The 24,533-nt window shown below is 39.7% G+C and overlaps 1 protein-coding gene across 1 annotated transcript in view; it reads left to right on the top strand.

Annotated features, from left to right (window-relative positions):
* CNTN5 (contactin 5) overlaps positions 1-24,533 on the top strand; it is a 119,989-nt gene that overhangs the window by 6,828 nt on the left and 88,628 nt on the right. Inside the window, exons 3-4 of the mRNA XM_075917090.1 lie at positions 30-205; positions 22,235-22,355. Of these exons, the coding sequence (XP_075773205.1) occupies positions 30-205; positions 22,235-22,355 (297 nt within the window). The remainder of the gene's footprint in view (positions 1-29; positions 206-22,234; positions 22,356-24,533) is intronic.

Here is a 24,533-nt window from a genome sequence, read left to right as displayed (position 1 = left end):
ATTATTACTAATTGTTTTCTGTTTTCAAGAACCAACAAGGATAGATCTGACTCCCAAGAGGACTGAGTTAACCGTTGGAGAAAGCATTGTCCTCAGCTGCAAAGCCATTCATGACAACACACTAGAGGTTACTTTCTATTGGACCTTGAATGGGCAGCCAATAGATTTTGTGAAAGAAGGTGGACACTTTGAAAGCATGAGGGCAGTAAGTGAACATATTTTATCGTCTATAAAGTTCTAATAGTTCAATCTGTTTACAGCTAAGGCTTTCCCATTTATGACATAACTGAAAGATGAAAAAATCCATTGGTACCAAAATGAAATGTTAGCTAATGGAACTACTACATTCATTTGAATTAATTCAAGCAGCTTTAGTCAAGAAGAAAATAGCTTTAAAGCTCTAAGTCCCAATGAGTATGTCTACACTACGGGACAAAGTCGAATTAAGATACGCAACTTCGGCCGCATCAAGTGCGTAGCTGAAGTCAAAGTAGCTTAACTCGGCTTTTGGCAGTGTCTACACTGCAGAAAGTTGAAAGAAGAACACTTTTCCTTTGACTTCCCTTCTTGTGAAAACAAGGTTACCAGCATCAACTGGAGTCCTCTTCTCACTTCAAATTAGCTCTCTTAATTAGCCCACGAATTTGAACCCTGGAAGATCAACAGCGGCAGCTTCAATCTTCCTCTGTAGTGAGGCATGTAGGGATCCCAGTAAGAAAACAGAAGGTACTTTGAACCAAATCCTCCTGATCTCACTCATACAAATAATTCCATCAACTTTTCTGGATCTATTGCCTGTGTAAGGAAAACAAGTTTATTACCCTTTTTGTTGTTAGGAGTCAAAATTTGAATTACAGTTATTACTGATGTTGCTGTTGTTTTCATAGAAAATGTAAGTTACAATGTAGACAAGACCTCACACAGCACATATTTTAATCAGTGAAAAAAGACCTCACACACTACATATTTTAATCAGTGAATACCAAGCACTACATGTTTATTTTCAAAACAATATGTGAGGTTTTAGCTATGCAGCTCTCATCATAGTTAATGGAAATCATGTGACAAAAACCATTTCACCTTTGTTACAGTAACTATGTAACAATTAGATAAAACAAACAGACTGATGAACTAATTTGAAACCTCGGGGTAGTCGAGTTAGTCTGTACAGGATAAACTTAAAAAACAACAAGTGGTCTGGTAGCACTTTATAGACTAACAAAGCATGTAGATGGTATCATGAGATTTCGTGAGCACAGCCCACTTCTTCAGATGACTGGTCAAAAAGGACCCTGACTCAAAAAATGTTCCCCACCCCTGAACTAAAGGGTTCATAGCTTCCTGTAGTTCCTCTTGGCTGGAAATGGTGAACCAGAGTCAATGCGAGCCATAAGGCTACACATCCTTTAGGCAGACAAAGTGGCAAAGGCTCTCTAGAGGCTTTCTCAAAGTGGAGCTGCAGCCCACTTTGAGAAACACTACTATTTATGAGTGAGGTTGGCATTGGAATGCCCAAAAATTCACCTTCTCTTCCTGGCAATTACATGTAAATCAAACATTAATGCAATGTTAACATACCTAAGGCAAGCATAAAAATCAGGGCATTTAAAAAGTTAATATTTCTAATATACATGCAATGTAATTGAGTTAACTTTGGATTAGAAAACTCAAAAATTGTAATCTAATTTGTCTGGCTTCATATTACTATATTGCCAATATTTGTATATTACATTTAGCTTCTGTGGTGCCTTTTTTAAAATAAAACAATCCCATAGTGAAGTGCATTCCTAATGCAGGAGTCCTCAGCAGATGCACCTATATCTGAGGCTATGTCTAGATTGCAAGCCTCTTTCCAAAGAGCAGGACAATGTAGCACTTTAAAGACTAACAAGATGGTTTATTAGATGATGAGCTTTCGTGGGCCAGACCCACTTCCTCAGATCAAATAGTGGAAGAAAGTAGTCACAACCATATATACCAAAGGATACAATTAAAAAAAAATGAACAAATATGAAAAGGACAAATCACATTGCAGAACAGGAGGGGGATGTGGGGGGGGGGGAGGAAGGAAGGTAAGTGTCTGTGAATTGATGATATTAGAGGTAGGGAGAGTGGGATGTTTGTGAGTTAATGGTATTAGAGGTGATAATTGGGGAAACTATCTTGGTAATGGGTGAGATAGTTCAAATGTTTGTTAAGTCCTTGTTGGAAAGTGTCGAATTTTAACATGAATGACAGTTCAGAGGATTCCCTTTCAAGTGCAGATGTAAAAGGTCTTTGTAGCAGAATGCAGGTGGTTAAGTCATTGAGAGAGTGTCCTTTCTGGTTAAAATGGCAAGAAACTGTTTTCTCTTTGTGATCTTGTCTGATATCTGTTTTGTGGGCATTAATCCTTTGGCGAAGTGTCTGAGATGTTTGTCCAATGTACATAGCAGACGGACACTTTCGGCACATGATAGCATAAATTATATTTCTGGATGCGTAGGAATATGTGTTCTTGATCTTATAACTCACTTGGTTAGGTCCAATAATGGTATCAGCAGAATGAATATGTGGACAAAGCTGGCAACAGGGTTTGTTGCAAGGGAAGGTACCAGGGTTGGTATTAGTGTGGTATGTCTTGTGGTTGTTGGTAAGAATCATCTTGAGGTTAGGTGGTTGTCTATAGGGCTGTGTCTACACTACATGCCTCTGTCGGCAGAGGCATGTAGATTAGGGTTGTAGGCAAAGGTAAATGAATCCGCGATTTAAATGATCGCAGCTTCATTTACATTTACATGGCTGCCACGCTGAGCCGACAAACAGCTGATCAGCTGTTTGTCGGCTCACTGCTAGTCTGGACGTTCCCCCTGTCGACATCAAAGCCCTTTGTCAGCAGCCCCGTTATTCCTCGTGGAATGAGGTTTACTGGGGCTGCCGACAAAGGGCTTTGATGTCGACAGGGGGAACGTCCAGACTAGCGGCAAGCCGACAAACAGCTGATCAGCTGTTTGTCGGCTCAGCGCGGCAGCCATGTAAATGTAAATGAAGCCGCGATCATTTAAATCGCGGCTTCATTTACCTTTGCTGAATAAACAAATCTACATGTCTCTGCCGACAGAGGCATGTAGTGTAGACGTACCCTTGGAGACTATGGGTCTGTCTCCCAGAGCCTCTTGGAGTATGGTATCCTGTTCCAGTATAGGATAATGTGTTGGACAGGTTTAAGTTGGGGGTTGTAGGTGATGACAAGTGGTATTCTACTGTTGGTCTTCTTGGGTCTGTTGTGAAGTAGATGGTTTCTAGGTATTCGTGTGGCTCTTTCAATTTGCTTTTTTATTTCTCCGGGTGGGTAGTTGAGGTTTATAAATGCTTGGTAGAGATCCTGAAGCTTCTGGTCTCTGTCAGTGGGATTAGAGCAGATGCGGTTGTATCGAAGGGGTTGTATCTTAGAGCTAAAGAGCTGCACAGAACACTGAGAGCTAGGATTGATGTCTGTAAACAAACTTTATGGGACCACAGGAAACTTGGCCACACCCATGATAAGTGAACATCTGAATAATTAAAATCATGCTGGACCACAGATGTACCAGATCAGAGAGAGCTAGACTAGAGAGGTTCAGCCAGTATAGAGGAACATTACTCAGAGTATCACAAAGCCTTCTTTCTAGATTCCTTCCATTGTCCTGATATTACTAAAATAATTTTGCTGTATTAAAAGAAATATCGGGGTTAGTCTGACTTTCTGGTGAGTTTGTGGTGTTCTTTCCCTTCTATTCCTTAAAAATGTCTGTTCCATCTTCCTAAATGACAGGAGTATAATCAGTCAAAATGAAGAGAGAAAGAGATTTTATTTCAAATACAAAGGTAGTGTTTCTCTTCAGAGACAGCCAATCAATTAGATTCTTTAGGCACCTTGTGACAGAGCAGCTCTGCCCCACTTCAGCGATGTGAGATCGCCCTGCACCAAGGCCGCTCCGATCCCCGTGCTGTCCGGGGAGGCAGCTGTAAAAAAACCCAGATGCGCCATGTGTTCTAGCGCTGTGGCACAGCTGAGCTGCAGCAGTGTCAGGGGAACAGGAGGACATCTGGCCCCCATGGCATGGGGGAGGAGAGACAGAGAAGTAGTGGATGCAAGGGGTTGGGCTAAAGGGCAACGTGAGGTCAGAGGGAGGGGCGAGAGGTGGGACTGCCCCAGTGGGGGAATTCAAAGAGGAGAGGGAGGATGCCCAAGAGGGGGGTCAGGAAGGGAAGTTGGGTGGCGAATGGACACCCCAGGTACCGTGAACCAGACTCGCAGGGGGTAGGAAGAAGCCCGGGGTAGGGCTTCCTACATATTACCCAAGAGCTGGTGAGTTTCAGCAGGAGCCCCATCAGCCGGACCAGACCATTAGAGTACTAGTCCTCAGGGCCCTGGGCTGGGACCCATAAGAGAGAGCGGGCCTGGATCCCCCTGCTCCCCACTTGTCAGCTGACAGTAGGGGTAGTGAGTGGTGTGTATGTGAGTTTTATTATACACCTGAGACTTTAACTGCTAGGACAGAAGGTCCCTTCTCAGCAGGCAACCAAGGAATGGCTGACAGGTGCCCCAAGAATTTTCAGGGAGAGCTTATTACACCCGAAACTTTAACTGCTAGGGCAGAAGACCCTTCGCAGCAGGCAGCCGAAAAATGGCTGACAGGTGCCCTAAGGATCTGTCCTGTGGAGGCGACATGATCCAAACACGCAGCTCTGCCTGCGTCTACCCCTTTGACCATCTGGAGTTCTTTTAATTGTGTTTGGCTCTGTTACAGCAACAGGAGGAGTCAAGTTAAAGCTTAAACAGTTAGGATGTGTCTAAACTACATGGCTCCGTCGATGGAGCCATGTAGATTAGGCTGATCAGCAGAGGGAAATGAAGCCATGATTTAAATAATCACAGCTTCATTTAAATTTAAATGGCTGCCATGCTCTGCCAACCAGCTGATCATCAGATTTAAATTTAAATCAAGCCGCTATTATTTAAATTGCGGCTTCATTTCCCTCTGCTGATCAGCCTAATCTACATGGCTCTATCGACGGAGCCATGTAGTTTAGACACACCCTTACAGATTTATTAAAGAGGTTTCTAAAGCATGTGGTTACAGTGGCTATTGCTCTATTTCTTAACTGCTAGCAAATACAGATCTTAAAAATGGTTACAAAGGAAAAAGAAAAAAAAGGAAAAGAAAAATAAATAAATAAATAAATAATAAAAATGAAATAAAATAATGCTACCAAATGACAGCTTAATCTTTAAAGAGCTCTAAGTCTATGCGTGCACTAAGACAAAAGGCCACATACGGGTACAATTTTTACCCCCTTCTGCGTCGCTCAGTCCCAGCGTGTCAGGCCAGGATCGGTCACTCAATCCCTAGGAAAGACGAATACGAGGCAGGGCGTCCCCATGTGGACCTCGGGAGTTTAATCACGTAACCCGACCAGCAGGTAGTTGATGGATCGAAGCTCAAATAAGCATGCTGCTGGGCCCCATCTTTATACCCATGGGGGCACGTATCCTCTTTCTTATTTAAGATGCCAAATTGTGCTGGTCCGTCTTTGTGACGCCAGCTCTTACAAGGAAGTTGTGAACACAGTTTAGCCTTGTAAGAGAGATAACTAAATTGAAAGTACTGGACATTCTTTTTTCAGTGAGAGATTCCCCTCCCCACTCCCACCCCCTTCCCCTGCCCAGAACGGTTGTGTGATCGTATCAATATCAATGCTAACCAAGGGAAGTTTCTGCTGCCTTTACAGGTCAACAATTGGTGTATGGCCCCCTCTATCTATGTTTACAGTCATTCAGGGTCACAGCAGCCAGCATATCCGGGCCTTCTGTCAAGGCTTCAAAGACTATGCTGATTTTATTGCTCTCTGTGCCCTGTGTGCTCTGAGGCACCTAAGAGGGGCAACCAAGATGGATGTTGCAGGGGGGATTCCTGTCTGGCTACACTACTCCCTCCGTGAGAAAATGCCCCTGAGGGGATGAAACCGCAAGAGAGAGAGGGTGCAGCCAAAGACCCTCTTACACATGTATTTCAAAACCAATTCTTCAGTTGATAAGTTCGTAAACTGGGCTGAAGACACAGCATACATATTTGAAAATATATTACAAATGCATTGTATAAACTGCCACTGTTACACCATTTAGTGATAGAATTCCTAAACAGCTATAGAAATGTTCTTGTAGAGGAGCATCCCTCTGCCTTACCATGATTATGAACACAATTATCTGGTTTCCACACACTCTTGCAATAATGGTAAGCTTTATTTAGTTACATTACTTATTTGTTTAAAAAATGAGGCCACATTCTTTTTCGCTGTCATTAGGGAGAGTGGATGGGAAGGACTATTTGAAATGAAAGAAGACTGAAAATAAATCGGATACATGACAGGGTGGGGGGAGACAAATAGTTATAGTTACTTGCTGCTATGCAGAGCAAAGATATAAAAATTGATGGCCTTGTTAGGAGAATCCTCATTAAAATCTTCTGAATATTGGAGAAAGCATAATCTGCCACTCGTTTCTCTTCTTTGAAGGTGTTAGTTAAAATGTAAGCAGATCTTAGTTTACCAACAGACAGACCTCTCTTCCTGCCATGTCATGGAACGAAGCTATATACCGTGTATTGGAGAGACGTAATTCCCAAAATTTGTAATTTAGAAAGGAAGCATGTTCTCTCTTGATGGATTTTGGCTATGAAATAGAAACAAAATCCCCAAATCATTCATGTGTGGGCTTGTTTTAGGCATATCTTGTTTCACTTTCTGTTAACTTAATCGTAAAGATAAGATTATTTGAAGACAAATAATCTTTGCTTCATTAAAAACATTTATCTAAGATAGGGCCTTTGATAAACAGATACAAGGAAGTTATTCTGTGTATTTTCCCCCACAATTCTGCTCAACTTGCCAGGGCCAAAATGTGATATAGCGTGTGATAAAAACCCAATATTAGGAAATTAATAATATGAGAAATTTTTAAAATGCTGTGAGATTCCTTCCTTTAGTGCCATTAACTTCAGCTTCATGATTTTTTATTTCTGATCAAAGTAATTTTCAACTATAGAAGTGAGAAGATGCCGATTTTCTGTGGAATATAGAAAACTTTGGGACTCAGATGAGTAACATCTCTTTAAATTAGGGACTATTATATGCTTTTCGGTGCTTGAAATGATGTAATGTCATAGCTGCAACACTTCAGCATCCACCTCCTCAAGAGATATTAGCTAGCTCTACAGAAGAATTTTTCTGTCAGTCCAGTGCTGTCCCAAAGAGGTGTGGCTCACATGATAGCTGTGAGTATCTGAGGCCTTGATATAGATTAATCCTGTGTAAGTTTTATGCTCCAGAATAGATAAACATAAAGATGGTTTCACTGCTTTGGTGTCAAGTATCAAAGGGGTAGCCGTGTTAGTCTGAATCTGCAAAAGCGACGAGGAGTCCTGTGGCAGCTTATAGACTAACTGAAGTGTAGGAGCATAAGCTTTCGTGGGCAAAGACCCACTTCGTCAGATGCATGTAGTGGAAATTTCCAGAGGCAGGAATAAATATGCAGGCCAGGATCAGGCTGGAGATGATGAGGTGATCCAATCAAGGAGGATGAGGCCCACTTCTAGCACGAGGAAGTGCGGAATCATAGAATCATAGAATCATAGGACTGGAAGGGACCTCAAGAGGTCATCGAGTCCAGCCCCCCGCCCTCAAGGCAGGACCAAGCTCCACCTACACCATCCCTGACAGATGTCTATCTAACCTGTTCTTAAATATCTCCAGAGAGGGAGATTCCACCACCTCCCTTGGCAATTTATTCCAATATTTGACCACCCTGACAGTTAGGAATTTTTTCCTAATGTCCAATCTAAACCTCCCCTGCTGCACGTTTAGCCCATTACTCCTTGTCCTGTCCTCAGAAACCAAGAGGAACAAATTTTCTCCTTCCTCCTTGTGACACCCTTTTAGATATTTGAAAACCGCTATCATGTCCCCCCTTAATCTTCTTTTTTCCAAACTAAACAAGCCCAGTTCATGAAGCCTGGCTTCATAGGTCTTGTTCTCTAGACCTTTAATCATTCTTGTCGCTCTTCTCTGTGCCCTTTCCAATTTCTCCACATCTTTCTTGAAATGTGGCGCCCAGAACTGGACACAGTACTCCAGCTGAGGCCTAACTAGTGCAGAGTAGAGCGGCAGAATGACTTCACGAGTTTTGCTTACAACACACCTGTTGATACAACCTAGAATCATATTTGCTTTTTTGGCAACAGCATCACACTGTTGACTCATATTCAACTTGTGGTCCACTATGACCCCTAGATCCCTTTCTGCCATGCTCCTTCCTAGACAGTCGCTTCCCATCTTGTATGTATGGAGCTGATTGTTCCTTCCTAAGTGGAGCACTTTGCATTTCTCTTTATTAAACCTCATCCTGTTTACCTCTGACCATTTCTCTAACTTGCTAAGGTCATTTTGAATTATGTCCCTATCCTCCAAAGAAGTCGCAACCCCACCCAGTTTGGTATCATCCGCAAACTTAATAAGCGTACTCTCTATCCCAATATCTACATCATTGATGAAGATATTGAACAGTACGGGTCCCAAAACAGACCCTTGAGGAACTCCACTTGTTATCCCTTTCCAGCAGGATTTAGAACCGTTAACAACAACTCTCTGACTACGGTTATCCAGCCAATTATGCACCCACCTTATCGTGGCCCTATCTAAGTTATATTTGCCTAGTTTATCAATAAGAATATCATGCGAGACCGTATCAAATGCCTTACTAAAGTCTAGGTATATGACATCCACCGCTTCTCCCTTATCCACAAGGCTCGTTATCTTATCAAAGAAAGCTATCAGATTAGTTTGGCATGACTTGTTCTTCACAAACCCATGCTGGCTATTCCCTATCACTTTATTACCTTCCAAGTGTTTGCATAGGATTTCCTTAATTACCTGCTCCATTATCTTCCCTGGGACAGACGTTAAACTGACCGGTCTGTAGTTTCCTGGGTTGTTCTTGTTCTCCTTTTTATAGATGGGCACAATATTTGCCCTTTTCCAGTCTTCTGGAATCTCCCCTGTCTGCCATGATTTTTCAAAGATCATAGCTAAAGGCTCAGATACCTCCTCTATCAGCTCCTTGAGTATCCTGGGATGCATTTCATCAGGACCTGGTGACTTGCTGACATCTAACTTTCCTAAGTGACTTTTAACTTGTTCTTTGTGAATCCTATCTTCTAAACCTACCCTCTCTCTGCTTGTATTCACTACGTTAGGCACACCTCCAGACTTCTCGGTGAAGACCGAAACAAAGAAGTCATTGAGCATCTCCGCCATTTCCAAGTTTCCTGTTACTGCTTCTCCCTCCTCACTAAGCAGTGGGCCTACCCTGTCCTTGGTCTTCCTCTTGCTTTTAATGTATTTATAAAAAGTCTTCTTGTTTCCCTTTATGCCTGTAGCTAGTTTGATCTCATTTTGTGCCTTTGCCTTTCTAATCTTGCCCCTGCATTCCCGTGTTGCTTGCCTATATTCATCCTTTGTTAGTTGTCCTAGTTTCCATTTTTTATATGACTCCTTTTTTATTTTGAGATCGTGCAAGATCTCCTTGTTAAGCCAAGCTGGTCTTTTGCCATATTTTCTATCTTTCCTACACAGCGGAATTGTTTGCTTTTGGGCCCTTAACAACGTCCCTTTGAAATACTTCCAAGTCTCCTCAGTTGTTTTTCCCTTCAGTCTTGCTTCCCATGGGACCTTACCTACAAGTTCTCTGAGCTTATCAAAATCTGCCTTCCTGAAATCCATTACCTCAATTGTGGTGGTCTCCCTTCTACCTTTCCTTAAGATCATGAACTCTATTATTTCGTGATCACTGTCCCCTATACTGTCTTCCACTTTCAAGTTCTCAACTAGTTCCTCCCTATTTGTTAAAACCAAATCCAGAACAGCTTCTCCTCTGGTAGCTTTTTCAACCTTCTGAAACAGAAAGTTGTCTCCAATGCAGTCCAGAAACTTATTGGATAGCCTGGGCCTCGCTGTGTTAGTTTCCCAACAAATGTCTGAATAGTTGAAGTCCCCCATCACCACCAAATCTTGGGCTTTGGATAGTTTTGTTAATTGTTTAAAAAAGGCCTCATCCACCTCTTCCACCTGGCTAGGTGGCCTGTAGTAGACTCCTAGCATGATATCACCCTCGTTTTTTACCCCTTTTAGCTTAACCCAGAGACTCTCTACACAGCTATCTCCTACATTCATCTCCACTTCAGTCCAAGTGTGTACATTTTTAATATACAAGGCAACCCCTCCTCCCTTTTTTCCCTGTCTGTCCTTCCTGAGCAAGCCGTACCCTTCCATACCAACATTCCAATCATGCGTCCCATCCCACCAGGTTTCTGTAATGCCAATGATATCATAGTTGTATTTATTGGTTAGCAATTCCAGTTCTTCCTGCTTATTACCCATACTTCTCGCATTTGTATATAGGCATCTAAGATACTGATTTGATCTTGCCTCCCTGTTGTGCCCTGACCCTCCTTTCTCGTTGCCATTATACGCCGTAGTCCCCCCCATTTCCAACCCATCTCCCAGTCCCGCACATGCAGCACTTACCTGTGGGCTTTGCTCACCTGCCCCCAACAAACCTAGTTTAAAGCCCTCCTCACAAGGTTAGCCAGTCTGTGTCCAAACAAGGCCTTCCCGCTCCTAGAAAGGTGAACTCCATCTCCTCCAAGCAGTCCTTCCTGGAAGAGCACCCCGTGATCAAGGAAGCCGAATCCCTCCTGGCGACACCATCGTCGCAGCCAGGCATTCACCTCCAGGATGCACCTCTCTCTGCCCGGGCCCCTACCTTTGACAGGAAGGATAGAAGAGAATACCACCTGCGCTCCAAACAGATTGACAGATTGAGAGAGCCAGACGTGTACCCAGAAGCCTCCTGCTACGGGACAAGCCCAAGAAAGAAACCAACAGAACACCACTGGCCATCACCTACAGTCCCCAGCTAAAACCTCTCCAACGCATCATTAGTGATCTTCAACCCATCCTGGACAATGATCCCTCGCTTTCACAGGCCTTGGGAGGTAGGCCAGTCCTTGCCCACAGACAACCCGCCAACCTGAAGCATATTCTCACCAGCAACTACACACCGCACCATAATAACTCGAACTCAGGAACCAATCCTTGCAACAAACCTCGGTGCCAACTCTGCCCACATATATACACCAGCAACACCATCACAGGACCTAACCAGATCAGCCATACTGTCACTGGTACATTCTCCTGCACATCCACCAACGTAATATATGCCATCATGTGCCAACAATGCCCCACTGCTATATACATCGGCCAAACAGGACAGTCCCTACGTAAAAGAATCAATGGACACAAATCTGATATTAGGAATGGCAACATACAAAAACCTGTGGGGGAACACTTCAATCTTCCTGGACACACAATTGCAGATCTAAAAGTAGCCATCCTGCAGCAAAAAAACTTCAGGACCAGACTTCAAAGAGAAACTGCTGAGCTACAGTTCATCTTTAAGTTTGACACAATCAACTCTGGATTAAACAAAGACTGTGAATGGCTTGCTAACTACAAAAGCAGCTTCTGTTCCCTTGGAATTCACACCTCCAATCAGCTGCTAGAAGTGGGCCTCATCCTCCTTGATTGGATCACCTCATCATCTCCAGCCTGATCCTGGCCTGCATATTTATTCCTGCCTCTGGAAATTTCCACTACCTGCATCTGACGAAGTGGGTCTTTGCCCACGAAAGCTTATGCTCCTACACTTCAGTTAGTCTATAAGGTGCCACAGGACTCCTCGTCACTGCTTTGGTTTCCATGACAGATTCATAACATAATTTTAATTGGTTTTGTTAATAATAAAACCATTTACACACCTTAATAAGATTTTGGTATTCATTCTTGCTACCCGTGTGATGCTGGTACTAAGTATAACTACGATTCTGGTACTCTATGTAGTGCCACAAAGCTACCAAGTAATTCCACCAACAGAAAAGTTTATAGTGACTGATGCTAAACACCCACCTATGAAAATTACCCATGCACCAGTGATAACAATAAAAAACAAAAGGCATATCTTAACAAGACATTTTGTCTTATTTGACTGTGTATTATGTCTTTAATTATGGACATCTACAAATAGCATTGCACTGTTTCTCAAACAGGGGACCAAAGAACAAAACTCTGATGGTGCTGTGTCTGTTACTTACTGAACTAGCAAATATTTAGTACATACATCAGCTTAGATGTGTCACTTTGTTAAAGGGTTTATCCCTTTACCCTCTCACATCCATGATCATTCTCACCTGAATAGAAAACAGCAATGCCCAAAGTCCAAAAATGCAAACAGTTCCATGTTTATTGGGGTGACTTCCTGTTTTCCTGCAACTCATATAGGTAATACTCAGCTATAGCGTAACCAACCATTTTACTGGTATTTAACTAACCAATCCTAACATATTGTAACATGATTGTCTAACCAATTATGTCCCACCATCTTCATTGGCTTACACCCAGAAAATTTAATTATACAACAGACAGAAACAATAAAATAACCAGAGGCCATCCAGATAAACAATAGAGAAGTGCAAATTTCTCTAAATATTCTTGGCTCTTCCCTTTATCTGGAGGCGGTTGGCTTTCTAAGAGCCCTAAACTGCCTTATTTCAATGTGACTGGTTTAGGATGCATGATTATGTGACTATGGTTCCCAGTTTATGGCTGTTCCTGCTGCTCTAGCCAAAGACCTCTGCTTAAGAACAAGGCCTCAGAGGCTATGTCTACACTGCCAGCTTTTGCCAGCAGAGAGTTTCCTAATGAAGCACTCATTAGCAACTTCTCACACTTCATTTGCATAATCTCTGCCTGAGGCTTTTTGCGCAGAAGCAAGTAGTGTAGATGGATCCGTTTTACGCAAAAAAAAAAAACCTTTTGCCCAAGATCTTTATGCCTCAAAAAAGGAGGTAAACAGATCTTGCACAAAAGGGGGGGTTGTATGCAAAACAGATCTGTCAACACTGCTAGTTTTTGCGCAAAAACTTCTTGAGCAAAAAGCCTCGGGCAGAGATTATGCAAATGAAGTGTGAGAAGTTGCTAATGAGCACTTCATTAGCATACTCTCTGCCCGCAAAAGCCAGCAGTGTAGACATAGCCAGACTGTCATGAAAGGCCCATATTTAGAAGGACTGTGGTTTTCATCCTTTACTTTTATACCTCTGTAACTTGCTAAGTGATAAGAATACACCTACATTCTTAAAGCATAGGCCTTTTACAGGAAGGCCTGAATATCTGTATCCTAACAACTTGTGTCACTGGCCAAGGGGAAGAGGGAAAATGTTAGGATGAAAGATTGTGAGCATATAGGGAATAGTAAGAAAGGGAGAGGAAACACTCAAAGTAAGGATTACACTGACGGTAAGGACTACAGAATTCATTTTCCCCCTATTGATTTACAAAGAAGAGTTGGGGGCAAGGTGAGAAAGTTTGTAACTCCATCTGGTAGCTGACACATCATTTTATGACTCTTTATCCTATTGAACTCTCCTGTCTGACATCACAGCCAGATTGCCCTCTAGGTTCTTTTGCAAGAGAGGGGATTATTATATTCACACAGGTAAAGGTGGGATGTGGTTAGAATGTCTTTCAGTGAAAGAAGGGTATTACAGTCATCATGGAGAGTGACATCCTGACTATTTGACTGCTCCCTGTCAGAGGTGGGTGAAACAAATAGTAGGGTTTGGACAACCTACTGCACAAAGAGTAGAAAAGACAATGTGACTAAACTACCAGCTCCATTTCTGTTGCATGTAGGCTATACTGTATAATTGGGAAAAGCCTGTAAAAAGTGGGAGTTTATGAATTATCTCAGTATGGGTAAAGGAGGGACAGATTCCTAGGGAGGTTTCCTAGCAACTGCTCTTGATGGTTAAACTCTCACAGCAAGAATGAGTACAAACCTCTATACTTTAAGATCTGCACGTAAAAGTTACTTTCCTGAAAAGCAACTCACAACCTATTATCATTTACGAAACAGAAGCAAAAATATTAACACATTTTTTATTCACATCTGAGGTAAGGGATGGAATGAAAATTTTAATTTTTCATCATAAATTCATCGTAAGTCACATAAGTGAACTCCATAAATCATTCTGATATCATGGTGATGGGGGTGGAAGGAGACTCTGAAGAGAGCAGAATAATTTACACATTCAAAAGGTGCAGGTAACCTGAGCTTTGATTCACCTCTGAAATTAGGCCACCACATCTAAGGCAGCAGCTAATGTTGTTGATAGATAGATTAGTATGTGAAAAATTACCCCCATGCAGCAGCCTAAAGGTAAAGCTAATTAGAAGCATTGTGGGCACAACTGTGACCTAAGATAAGTTGCAGTACTGCAACAGATAAAACAGTGGATTGATATGGCAATTGTGGATTCTGGGGCCACCTATATACTAATAAATGAGATACTTTGGAGCATAATGTAAACAATTCAGAATAGTTGATTGTCCTAGGAAAAAGAACCAGGATTCCTAAGAAATGGCATTACTGGCCATACTATTAATTATTTGATTTTATCTGTTTAAACTCTGTTTGTCAGGGCTAGAAATGAGTGACAGGGGATGGTACCTTTGATGATTACCAGTTTTCTTCATCCCCTCTGGGGCAGCTGGCATTGTCTGATCCAAAATGGCTGTTATTATGTTTTGTATGTTTTTTTATGAGGATCAGCAGTGTACTCAGGTCAAGACATATAAGCTGGGATTTGCAAAGGAGGTTAGACACCCAACTGCCTTTAAAATTCAGTAGGTAGTTGGGAACCTAACTAACTATCTTAGGTTCCTTTCCAATTCTAGCCATATCACAGAAGAAGATGACATATTTCATGCCCTATGGTGCTTACCTTGTATTTTGAGCAGATATAAACATTTCAGATACCAAATGCACTATGTAGCTGGGTGGTTTTCAATGTTTTTTTAAATTTGTTCTAAAAGTGCACTTCTAGAGAAGTGTCCACTGACACCATGACTGAAGAGCTAAGTCATAGCATACAGCCTTCCCAAAGACTAACTGAACCAGGATCTGATTTTTCTTAGAAGAGAACACACACAACAAGTAGCAATTTCCTGATACCACTTATTTTAGCTTTTAAAAATATTAGAAGCATGTATTGACAGATACCTCAGGCAATTCTAAATCATGCTGATCGAGTTTTGAAACCTTTTGACTCTTCTTGCTTCACTCTAACAAACTTTCTTTTATCCTACCCAAAGGGAAAGCATGTCTCTGAACTTATTGAAATGTTAAATCTATTTTAGCAACAGAAGTGGAAAAAGTAGAAGATGGAGATTCTGGCTTTGGTTACTTTTAATGGTTACTGTATGAGAATTTTTGCTGCACTCCTGTCCTTATAAAAGAGTTCCAATCTGAATGGTATTTTTCTTCAAACCTAAACATGAACTAAAATATGACTGTAAAAACTAGGAGTCCTATGGCATCTGGGGCCACATCTATACTCACCAGCAGATTGACATTCCACAGATCGATCTTCTGGCATTCAGTTTAGTGGGTTTAGTATAGACCTGTAAATCGAATGCTGAGAGCAGCTCCGTCCAGCATCTGAACTCGTTGCCGTGAGGAGTAAGGGAAGCTGATGGGAGCATTTGTTCCCATTTACCTCCTCCTGTGTGGACAGTGTGGAAACATGATATAAAATATGTTGACACCAGCTACATGATTAACATAGTGGGAATTACTTATCTTAATTCGACCTCATGCTGTAGTGTAGGCTAATCCTTAAAGACTAACAGATTTATTGCAGCACAAACTTTCATGAGCAAAGACCACTTTGTGATAACTTTTGCCACTCGCATCTCACAAAAGCTTGTGCCCAAATAAATCTATTAGTTTTGAAGGTGCCACAGGACACCTTGGGTTTTTTTGCAGATAAAAACTAACACAACTAGTCCTCTGAAACTTCTCAATAAGACTGTACTTTGCTTTTATTAAGGGTGAATTGAACCACTTCGGAAAATTTACACACCAGTCTGAACATCAATCCTTTCCTCAAACTAAACCCAACTCTTTTATGGTTCAGTTTGCATAACTATCCTAACTCTCCTCCACTTTCTTTTTGTCATTCTCAACATACTCATCTATCTTTCAAGACACCCAGAACAACCCTCATCCATGTCATTAACAGTGTTAATCTCTACTCTGTGATCTCTTTTCTGAGGTTATAGGTTTGGTAAAATTTTAGGAGTTTCAGGTCTGACTTAAGGTCAATGATATCTGCTGAAGAAGCTCTCGAGATTTGTTAAATGTTCCTAGGAAATAAGGGAAAATGAGTCTGATCGGGATTCAGATAACATTCAACTAACCAGCAACAATATTTTAGATAAACCATTTCCATTTTTTTGACTTGTGATTGCTCCTTATCTGTAAATACAGGATTCTGAATGATATCTCTGTGACCTTTAGATCCCATCCAAACCACCAAGGCAAACCTTTAACTTACGTTAGGTTAAGGCCATATATACATCCTTTATAAGAGTTGTCTTCAATGCAGGAGATGATAATCCCCATACAAATGCAGTCTATTTCATTCTTATTACCATTTACAGTAAGCAAATTCATTAATCTTTCTACTAGGGCCGAGTAATATTCCAGGGGTAGGATTTTCAAAAACTAACTGCTTCGGTCTAACTCTGCTCCCATTGCAATCTACTGAAGTTTTGTCATTCACTACAGTGGAATTAGTTAGGACAAGTGCTTTGAAAAACTTAACCTCTTTGGTGCCAGTTTTGTCACAATTTGAAAAGAGAATGGGGTGTGTGCAAAAAGGTGGCTTTTATGCCAGTTTTTAACCTCTTTCCTCCATTGACTCTCTCTTTCTGCTACCATGGGGAAGTTTGAGCATTAGGCTAGTCCTTGGTGTAAATCAAGGCAATGTGACAAGTTCTCATATGTTTGCCAATTGACAGTAGCCCTAGAGAGCAGCCAGGTATGAGAGACCCCTTAAACCAGCAGCCAAAAGTGGGATACGGTAGGAGCTTTGAGGTCAGCTCTATATCACCTACAACTCCTTGCCCACACTGGGGAAATGTTTAGTACTCAACTAAGATGACTTTAGATCTGTTTTGTGTAACTGGAGCAGCACAAACAATCCTCAGGCATCGGTGAAATGTCATCTTCATCTTCACCAACAGTATTTTCATTACTTTATGAAAACTTTATTTCTTGATGGTTTTCCAAGGTTTCAAAACCCTGCACTATGTATTAAAAAAGGACTTCCTCAGCCCCAAACTCCATAAAATATACATGTACTGTCATCCAGAATTTTAAACCTAAAGGACCAGCTATAACCTTCGCAGATGTACTGATATATTATGAGGTATCCTTGAACTCCAGATTTGCAGAGGACAAATCTCTAGAGTGACTTTTATGTAGTTAGAAAGTGAGGTGGCCCAGTTCCAAGATGTTGAGCACCTGTAAATCCTGGGGACTACCCTGGGATTACTACTTAGCACCTCCCATTTTCAGGCCACTAATTAGTAACCACAGATCAATTTATATTAAAAACAAGCAAACTTTATTTTCTTCCCCACACACATGCTGTTATTCTGTAATACATATAAATGTTTCACAGGGATCCATTTTATTGCACTTGTCTTCCTTTTTTATAGCAATAATACTTCCAATTGCTGCCAATTTATCGATTTATTTAGGCATGCAGATTAAATACACATTATTTTACTGATGAGAATATTAGGATTCATATAGTTACAAACCCTGTAGTAGTTAGAGTGACAACAAAGATTTTGAGAAAACTCCTTAGCAATTAAACAAGAAAGTTGCTATCTATAATGCTTTCTTCCCCCTTCGGAAGAAAGCCCATATTAAATGGAGATTATACTCGAAGGAGATACTGAAATGTGGACTGATTTCAGTCTTATCCTTTAAATGCCTGAAGTTTATATCAGAAACATTCATCTTCTTGAGTAATCCATGTTTCGTGCCTAACAAGCACTACTGTGTTAGGAAAATTAAAAACTTTTTATCCCTAAATCAACTCCTTATAGAAATGAAATAGTGTGTATTTCTTTTCTGTTCAACTATTGACAAATGCTAATATTTCCTAGCAAAGATTAGAGTGATGTAAGAGACTTTCTGAAACTTCAGAAGAGAACATAGAATTTCTGAATTGTACTTGGTTAGATCATTGATGTATACATTAAAGTATCCTGCCTCCAGCAGTGTCAGAAACTTCAGAGGGCAAAGCAACATCTTAACTTTCTACTATCAGATATATTAGTTCGTTGTGCCATTTTCTCCTGCATTTTCCCTGGTACCAATGGCAGCCTCAGTCATCCATCTGTCTACTTCTCCAACAAGCAACATTTCCATGCTTTCTCCCTGCTTACCATTTCCTATTTTAAAAATTCTTACCTAAATTTTAATTCCTAAATTTTAAAACATAGGCTATTGGTGCCTGCAAATCACTGTTATATCTGATGTGTCGTTATCTTATCCTGCATTTTACCACCATCCAGTTTTTCTATTTCATCCACCTGTTGCGGCCTTTCTGAGTGATAGGTTGTTAACTCTCTGGGGAAGGATATTGTCTTTGTTATGTGTTTGTACAGCCCCCAGCACTGATCCTTTTCTGTGATTCCTAGGTGCTACCATAATACAAATAACAGTAATAACCAATTCCACCATATGATAGTGGGGTGGTTTTCTTTCTAGCCATACCTTGTGATCGCCTTTCAATCCAGAACATGAAGACTAGAACAATCAAATATCATAAAAGCTGATTAATGGGTACATTCATTAATATTGCAGAATTAAAGGACAAATATCATCATCACTGTAGCTGAGCTCCTGATAAGTGCATGGCTACCATGGAGATAGGAATCTATATAGGAATCAGCTTGAATTGAACATGGAACCAGAAGTCAGAAACTTCAAAATTTTAATCCATGGCCCTTATCAGTAAAATGAAGTATTCTGTTAACCATGGGTTATTAATATGCTAATGATATATATATATATATATATATATATATATACAGCACAACAAATTCTGAGTTCTAGCCAAAAATATATACAAGGTGTCGTCTACTATGTGTGTAAGCTACCATTGGCTGTCAGAGATGGCTTTTGAGACCAAATCAATGATGGGTTTTATATGATGGCTACATTGCCAGGGTTGGGAAATTGGCAGCAAGACTATGTCACCTCTGACACACCAAACCACAACCGTCTCTTGCAAATTCTGTGCATATTGGCATTGTCCTTATTATATGGTCATTTTAAATAGTATATTCTATTTTAATAGTATATTCTAATCGTATATTCTATTACTTTCTTGAAATTATGTTGAGAAAGCATCGTATGTAGATTTTGCACTGTTTATGACGCTTTGCACCAGGTCTTCCTCTAATTTTTATTCCCATCGTAGATGAACAGCTCTTAAATTAGACCTTTTGTGGGCTATATCTTAGAAACCCTAATGTATTTTTAATCATAGATTAGGTGCTGAGAATTAAGCATGATCCTAGTAGTGTAAACTTAGTATAGTTGAACAGTTTTCCATCAGAAAATGCCAATTAATGAAAAGCAAAACTTTCCAGGGACATACCAGTTTTGAAAAAAAAATTAGTTTAAAAAAAGTTGAAACAAAAGAGTTTTGAAAATGTCCTAATCAAAATGAAATGCTTCAGGGTTTTTTTTTTTTTTCAAAATTATTTTATTTTGGATTTTTATTTTAGATTATAATTTTAATATAACATTTTAAAAAGTCAAGATTTTTATCCTACTGAAAGGTTTAAATTTAATTTCAAATTATGTTTATTTTTCAAAAAATTGTTTTATGGGAAATTTCAAATGTGATGCATAAATTCAGATTGGGAATGAAATCAACATTCAAAATCAATAATTTCCTTCAAAACAGAAAGTTTGGTTCCTGCACATCTCTAATTAATTCAGTCTGTAGTTCAAATTGAATTTGGTACTGGTAACTGCTTTGCTTATTTTGTTGTATTGCAGGGTGTTGTCTTTTTAATTGAGTGCCACCCAGAAGTGGCTGCATTACTGTACTACATAAGGGTTGCCTATACATAAAAATTGTGTTGTGTTAACTGTATTGGCATATAGTAGTACAGACTATCCTGAATCTGCACTAGGAGAGGTACAATTAAACTAGGCCCATAAAAAATAACATCCTTAAATGAAATACTTAAATTAGTACAAAAAGTATGTGTAGACTACACTTAAGGATAAAATTCATTCCTATACTCCATACAGGACCTCTTTATCCAGTATTCCTCTGCATATTCAAAATAGGCTTCATTCCTATCTCCCACTGAAAACAGTAGTAATTGAGAGCACTCAGTATTTCTTAAAAGAGGATCAGCATGAGGTTTCTGCACCAGTAAGGTTCCTTCTAAGTTTTCAGTATTGAATTTCAAAGATATTTATACATTGTGCTGGCTCTCAATTTCATTTATCATATTCACAAGCACAGAAGTTTGACAAGCCCTCTATAGGGGAAAGCATTATAAAATGTAAGATCGTTCTTATTGTTAATAGGGGAATTGGGAGTTACACTGCTAACATGCTACTATGCTAGAATAGTATGATTCTATACTTGTGTTGGACATACTTTTTGATGATTATGAAATCGAAACCTAATTGGAATGGAGTATGGAAGTTTTGCTGTCATAGTTTAAAACACGACAAAAGAATTCTTGTGAACACGAGCTAGTCACATATGCATATACTTTAAGCACAGGTGAAAAATGGAACTGGAATGGTATGTTGACCTCCTGAATATGAAAGTCTGTCACCCAAAGAGAAATATCCCTTCCCCTAGCAAAGGAGCAAAGAATCAGCATTAAGTCATTAATGTGTGGAGGTGTGATCTCTAAGGCCCACTCAAGCCAATGGAACAATTCCTATTTATGACAACAGATTTTCGTGTGGCTGTTGTCTGGGGCATCCAGAAGCTAGAAGCATCACTTGAATTTATTAAATAGCACAAATTTTCATACACAGCTACTAATGCTCCAAAGGGCAGTTGAATTGTTAGCTTCTTGCTAGTTTCCAGGCACAGTTTTTGAGGACACTGATCACTGTTGACTAGAACTTTGACAAACAAAAGCAAGGACTCCCATTATTTCATGTTCTTTATTTAGTCAGTCATTAGTGGAGTGCGCTCTTCACCTGGAAGTACATACAAATTCTAAAGTGGATGGGAGAGCAGGGCATTTCTTGCACTTATTCAATTTTTTGTTAATTTTCAGTTATCCACCTGAACATTAATCATCAGAAACTTTTCCAGAAAACTTGGTCTCCTCCCAAAAGAGCCAATAACTGCAATTAACACTATTCCTCAGAACACAGAAAATGGGATCTCTTCTCACAGTAGTCCTATTTCCCTGCCTGATTTCATTAATAATACAGGCAGTCCCCGGGTTACATGGATCCGACTTACATCGGATCCCTACTTACAAACGGAGTGAGGCAACCCCACACTAGCTGCTACCCCCCAGCAGACCAGGGAGACGTGAAGCTAGCACCCTCCCCCCCCAGCAGACCAGGGAGATGCGGAGTGGCTTTTCTCAGCAGACACCTCAGCTTGAGAATAAAGGACTGAGGGAAGTGAGGTGTGGGAGAATAAAACTGAGCTCTGGAGAAATGTTTGGCTAGAGTTTCCCCTACAATATGTACCAGTTCCGACTTACATACAAATTCAACTTAAGAACAAACCTACAGTCCCTATCTTGTACGTAACCCGGGGACTGCCTGTATTTCATCTACCAGTACAGGAGTCATTTCAAAACTAACAATTGCACATGAACTATTTGTTTGGTTTAGTTAATACATTTGCTATTTATTGTCCATTTGGAAAGCATTTCTCTGTGCATGTAAGCATGTGTGGGTAATTATTTCTTAAGCAATCTAAAGGTTTTTCTTTAATTATTTTCTAAGTATATTAGACATTAAAAATGCCCTTTAATCTCTGTGGATAATTTTATTAAAATCACTTCCCCCTGCATTCCTTAACAAGTGGTATTTGTATTCTGATAATTATTTTAATATAATCTGTAAAACCTACAACGGGGATTTTGCCACATTATGCAAAGAGCCCCCTTAAACCACATTGAATTGGGCAGATTTACAACATTTTAAACTCACACTTCGTCCCTCTTTCAGCAAGCATCCTCTGCAGATTTAATGATCAGGAACATCCTTCTGATGCATGCTGGGAGATATGGCTGCAGGGTACAGACCACAGCAGACAGTGTATCAGATGAGGCAGAACTTCTTGTTAGGGGTGAGTATGCTGAAAGCTCAGTCTGAAGACATAATCAACATAAATTTTCATACAAAGGAATTTAAATGCATGGACATTGAGCATATCAGTGCTGTATATAATACTTAGATTTTACAATATTGATGTCATTTTGCTTGACGTTTTTGTCTTTAAAAAAAAGCTTTTTTTTTGTTGTGGTAGACCAATCTGCAAAATAGGCATGACCAAAATGACAATTGGTAAATGGACCCTCAGCACTTAAGAGAGTTAATAGCTTAAAAGTTATCTTGGATTTTTTAAAAGGTCCATTTCTGTATGAGGAAATTTTTTTTTCATTCGTAATTATAAATTTTATCTAAAATTGAAGCCATTAGCTCAGGTTCAGTGGTTTGAGAATAAGATTTTTTCAAAATAATAACTCCTCCATTCAATGGGAAGTAACATTTATTTCAAAATAGTTATTTCAAAATAGCAGTGGTGTGGATGTTCCTGCTGCTATTTTGAAATAACTAATCCCCTGAGTTAGTTGAAGTAATTACTCCCTAATGAGGCTCTAAGTCAAGTAGTGCATCTACATTAAAAGAGCCTGCCTCGGACTTATTTCAAGGCTTCCCTGTAGTGTGGAAACACTATTTCAAAATAGTTATTTTGGGAGTTATTATTTTGAAATAATTTCCTAGTGTAGAAGTCAGGGATCAACTCTGCAAGCTTTGGCACTCCCATTGACACAAGCAAAAATTTAGAGTTCTTGATCAGCAAGGCTTTCAATTAACACAAAATGAAGCAAGAGCTTGGGTACTTCATTTGCAATATGTCTTCTATGCAGACTACAGATTATATCATACAATCATAGAAATGGTGGGCAAGAAGGGATATCAAGAAAATCATGCAATGTTCCATCTTGATCAGGATATGATGGGACTTATAGTCTCCTGTGTTCCATAAATTTGCATAAAAATGTAGGAGGCTGCACTGTAGAACTCCGTATGCCTTATTTAGGTAATAGACTTCAGGCTGGCCACACTTGTTTAGTTTGCTAAACTTTAAAAATGTAATAAATTGGGGGATATTTTATTAGAATATAGGAAACCCTACATAAAAAAATCTACGACTAGAGAAAACTTTTTTAAAAAGTAAAATCTTTTCATCTTATTACATCACTTCTGATTTTTAATCTATCATTTGCATAGGGAAAATATGATCTGGAAAGAAGAAATTGTGTTTCACAGAGTGCAAGGTTCTTTACTTTTTGGTAGAAGGAACTGTTAAATGCTTGCATGAATTCATGTTAAGGACTACAGGGCTTCTATTAACCTAACTTCCATGAATGTCATCAGTTGAAAGTTTCTAAAATTGTTCAACTTCTAGTACCTAGAATCCCACAGTGTTACTTCTAAATTATACAAATCTGACCTCTGCTTCAGAACCTTCTACGGTAAGCTAATTATCTCTCCTGCATTCATTTTATGGGGTTCATTTTATGTAGTTTATTTTAGAAAATATTTCTCAGAATAGGAGGTCTGAATTGGAGACTAATAAGGAGCATTATTTGAGGTATTAGAAGAAATTGGGATTTATGTATCTCCCATTTTGCATTGAAATTAAAACTATGACAGTTTTATAACATAGTTGAGCTTCAAATATGCCATTCCATTATCCTTGTCCCTGCAGATGGTAAATAAGAATTATGTCTGCATCAGTTTTACAACTGGTTTATATTGTGTGACTGTTTTTGTATTGATGTAAAGGTCTACTTTAATTGAATTATATAATTTGGTGAGTATAGTTGTAAATACTTATGCAAATGGTGTAGAGCAGATTCTACAGTGTCAGCATTGCTATTGCCAAATGCAGGATGATTTGTTTCTTTGTTTTTGGACTCACAATAAATATTTAAAGCAGATTTTGAGCAGTTGTCTCTAGTTCAAGATTTTTTAAAAAATAATCCTAAATATTTAAGAGAATCTAAATATTTGCTTTCTGTTAAAAAAAACTGTTGTAATTCAGTTTCTATGCCCTTCCCCAGCATTTTCTCTGCATGTCTCAGTTTACATAGGCACTCAGTGGTTTGCAACTAGATAGTCCCAGGTTCAGTGTCATTATAAGCTTCTCTTGGCGGAGCTCTTGGAGACACTGGACACTGATTCAGCAGAAGAGGTCAACAGTACAAGGTTGCTCTGAAGCTTTCCAGTTGGGCAT

The sequence above is a fragment of the Pelodiscus sinensis genome, unplaced genomic scaffold (assembly GCF_049634645.1).
Source record: "Pelodiscus sinensis isolate JC-2024 unplaced genomic scaffold, ASM4963464v1 ctg79, whole genome shotgun sequence".
NCBI lineage: Eukaryota > Metazoa > Chordata > Testudines > Trionychidae > Pelodiscus > Pelodiscus sinensis.
The sequence above is the reverse complement of the archived record's forward strand: the minus strand, read 5'-3'. Positions and strand labels throughout refer to the sequence as shown.